At 34.7% G+C, this 3548-nt stretch overlaps 1 protein-coding gene across 1 annotated transcript; it reads left to right on the top strand.

Annotated features, from left to right (window-relative positions):
• The first annotated feature begins 18 nt into the window (after positions 1-18).
• LOC119644424 lies at positions 19-2403 on the top strand. The gene is made up of 3 exons (XM_038043974.1): positions 19-186; positions 639-1775; positions 1960-2403. Exons 1-3 carry the CDS (start codon positions 58-60, stop codon positions 1972-1974), a joined length of 1281 nt encoding a protein of 426 aa, XP_037899902.1. The 5' UTR covers positions 19-57; the 3' UTR covers positions 1975-2403.
• The last annotated feature ends 1145 nt before the right edge of the window (positions 2404-3548 follow it).

Raw genomic sequence — 3548 nt, 5'->3', positions numbered from 1 at the left:
CAAGAGCGACAAACACAAACAATAAATCAGAATTTATTGCAACAACAACATCATCAAATGCAACAACAAAATTTGGCAATGCAATCACAACAATCGCCACTTGCGAATCCCGCCGGTGGTGGTAGCATAATTGCCAGTAGATCAAACGTTAATGAAACACCACCTGCATGTAATCAAAACGAAGAGGTAATTATTAAAAAGCTCGCTACCTTACATATACACCTACTCTTCCATCCACGCGCATCACATACACGCTCTACACATAATGCGAAAATTGAACTGACATTCGACATTCGTTTGCAGGCACTCAGCACATAAGGAGCCGAATTATGCGTGTACTTTATCGGTTTTACTATTAATCATTGGTATTATTTACATGCATCCATCCCTCCGTCTGTCTTTTTGTTTGCCTGTCTGTTATCATTTTTTATATAAGGATTCATTTTTATTCAAACCATATAATTATGGATCACCTATCATCTCCCTTTCCAAGGCTCCTTCTTTCCCAGACATAAACAGAAATGAAGAGACAATGAAAAAATTAGAAAGAGAAAGAAGTATTAATGCTTGGATTAAGTTTTTTATATGCATATTTTTGATATTCGTTTTTTTTTTTTTTTTTTTTTTTCTTTTTTCAGTCACTCGATCAAACTTCCAAAATATTAGCTGTTCCAACGCAACCTATACCGGGCTATAATGAAACATTTCTATTATGTACTTTGGTCGATAACACCTATAAACCTATCGATAATGTGCCTCTTTACTTGGATCATGACCTCAATCAATTAGTTCCCGTGCCATTGGAACTATTAAAAGAGGAACCGCGACTCATTGTCAATCATCCCATACCGAGCGATCCACCGCCACAGCAGACTTCAATGCAAAGAACTGAGGTTCTCGATAGTAATGAACTAAGCACGCAAACGCTAAGCAATTTGCATTCAGCGACGGGCAATATTATAGAAGAGACGCCAGCTTCTTCGTCAGTTGGGGAATCAATGATTGTTTTGCCCCAACAACTGATAGAAGAAACAATTGTCGAAACTAATAATATTGCAACTGATCAGATGACCATTTTTGAGCCAAATGAAGAAAGCAATACAGAGCTGGTGCCTAACAATGCACTTATTTTAAATATTGAAGGTCAACAGTTTGTATTAGATGCAGCTATTTTTGCTCATCTGCTGGCGAATCCAGACGCTAACACCCAATTAATAACTGATGAGGGAACGGAACTTATGCTAACACGCGAAGTTTTGGCAGCGCTACAAATGCAACATGAGACTCAGACAGCTGTAGAGATGTCAGCTGTCGCCCAACAGCAACAAATGACAGTCGATGCTAGTTCGAACGATATACTGGCAGTGGCATTGGCAGGCTCGGAGTTATATGGCAGTGATGTCTTGGAAATTGATACCTCACAGGACTTACAATTGATTGGCAGTGACGGTTGTATAGTTTTTCAACCGACCAACTCAACTCTTAGTCAATCGCACTTAACACCACAAGTTAGTGAGACGAATGCTTTATTGGATCATCAACCTATAATGTCTACTTTAGAATCACCTTCTTCAGTGAAATCTGGCAAAAGTAAAACCTCACAATTAACGGCAGGCGGTCTTACATCTCTCTTATCGACATCCCTATCGGCAAATCATACGCGCCCCAATCTGGAGGATAGTCTAGCAGCCATTGGTGTAACAACGCAATCATCTACAGTCCCATCATCGCTGGATTTGCCTATAACGGTAACCAATCCTAATATAGCACCAAAGGTAAATTTATCAGCAGCTCACACAGATATGATGCAATTTGCACTACCGCGTTCGGTTTCAGCGGCTGCAACGGCCGCAGCTGTTGCAGCAGCCGCGCTGGCTGGCGAGACGCGTCTTTTCAGTGATTTTAATAGTTAATATTTGCCTTAGATACTAATGATGGATAATTCCGTTTTCTTCCAAGACCCCGCCGCCATAGTCGACTTAAGCAACATGGACTTGGTGAACATTTTGCAACCACCCACTTACTGAAGTTTCAAGCCTGGTTGTACAAATAACAGTACACATAAACGATTTCACAGTAAATCGTTATTGAATTGTGTGAATGTGTGGGGGGGGAAAATTTTTTATCCCTAAATACACAAACACACAACGGAAATTTTGGTTTAGATTTTAGCGTTAGTTACTGAATAAATAATTATATGGTAAATATGAACTTTTTTACCTTAAGGATGTACATACATATATAATGTAATTATATATGATGATTCTATCTCTAACACACACAGTTTTTCTTTAGATCTAATTACGTTAATCGTTAACTTTTTTACCCGGTGTTGAAGGCCGGCATAATTTTTAATATTTTATGTTCTTATATATATATATATACATGTATATATATATATATGTATGTATATATATATATATTTTTTTTTTGCCTTTTTTTTATGAGAGAACAACTTTAAAACATATTTTTTGAATTGAGAAATTTTTGAAGCAGAAGTAGAGTGCATATCCATATTAAATGAATCGGGTGGAAACCTGCATATAGAGCCGTTAACGCGTGACGTGTCTGCTGAGTTCAGAGTCAATAAAATGAAAATTGTTGGACTTTGAATATTCGATATCGCGAGCATGGAAACCAGTTCTGGTCTGCGTGATGTGAAAAATTTCTTTTTAATCGTTTATTACTTTTTTTTTTTTTTTTTTTTTTTACTTTTACTCAATTTTCTATCATTTGAATGCCTTACTATTACAAATTTATTACAATTTATTTTTTTTTTTTCCCCCTTTATTTTTAACCCTTTTAATAATTACTTTCAAATAGATAATTAATTAATTAATTAATTAAAAATACATTAACAAAATTAAACTAATAGTGTTGCATACTCTATATATGCAAATGTTATCTATAAGAAAATAAAATTATTTAATATTTTGTATATGTACAGATATTCTATATACTATAATATATAAAAAACTATACGATACTTTAAACGATGAGCAATAACATGAAAAGAATCGTTTTTTCCCTTTTTGAGGAAAAAAAAAGAAAAAAAAAAAAAATTCAATTTATGATCGGCATGGTTTTTTGTATTTGTAGCACATTCATATTCTATTCATGCTGCTGCACTTAAACTCTTAACCTCACATCTTGTCTAAATTCTTCTCAATCGCTTAGATGTGTGTCACAAGTTAAGGTTTAGTATATATAGTATTATCCACTTTGGTGAATTTGGTTTTTATTTATTTATTTATTTTTATTATTATTTTTTTTCTTCATCAAAATCATTTGAACATTTGTGATTGTACGTTGTGACCGTACAACGTTCAGTAACAATTCAGGCAATTGATTTATTGTCACTCTTAAAATCATTGCTTTTTGATATAGCGCGCACTTATCAGCAGATCCGGGTTAACGGGTTTTCTCAACGATGGTGTTATTTATAGTATTTGTCAAAATTTTAATCGCATTACATACGAATACAAGTTATCGCAGTGGAATCTTGTACACATTACAGTTTCTAGGAGATTTGGATAAGTCCAGGCAAG

The sequence above is a fragment of the Glossina fuscipes genome, unplaced genomic scaffold (genome assembly GCF_014805625.2).
Source record: "Glossina fuscipes isolate IAEA_lab_2018 unplaced genomic scaffold, Yale_Gfus_2 0, whole genome shotgun sequence".
Lineage (NCBI taxonomy): Eukaryota > Metazoa > Arthropoda > Insecta > Diptera > Glossinidae > Glossina > Glossina fuscipes.
This window is presented reverse-complemented; position numbering and strand designations above follow the sequence as displayed.

Bases quoted from the DNA above. Each gene is read 5' to 3' on its own strand.
- LOC119644424 (XM_038043974.1), top strand. From the start codon at position 58: ATGCAACAACAAAATTTGGCAATGCAATCACAACAATCGCCACTTGCG. The intron at 187-638 runs GTAATTATTAAA...TTCTTTTTTCAG, and splicing joins CATGTAATCAAAACGAAGAG to TCACTCGATCAAACTTCCAA.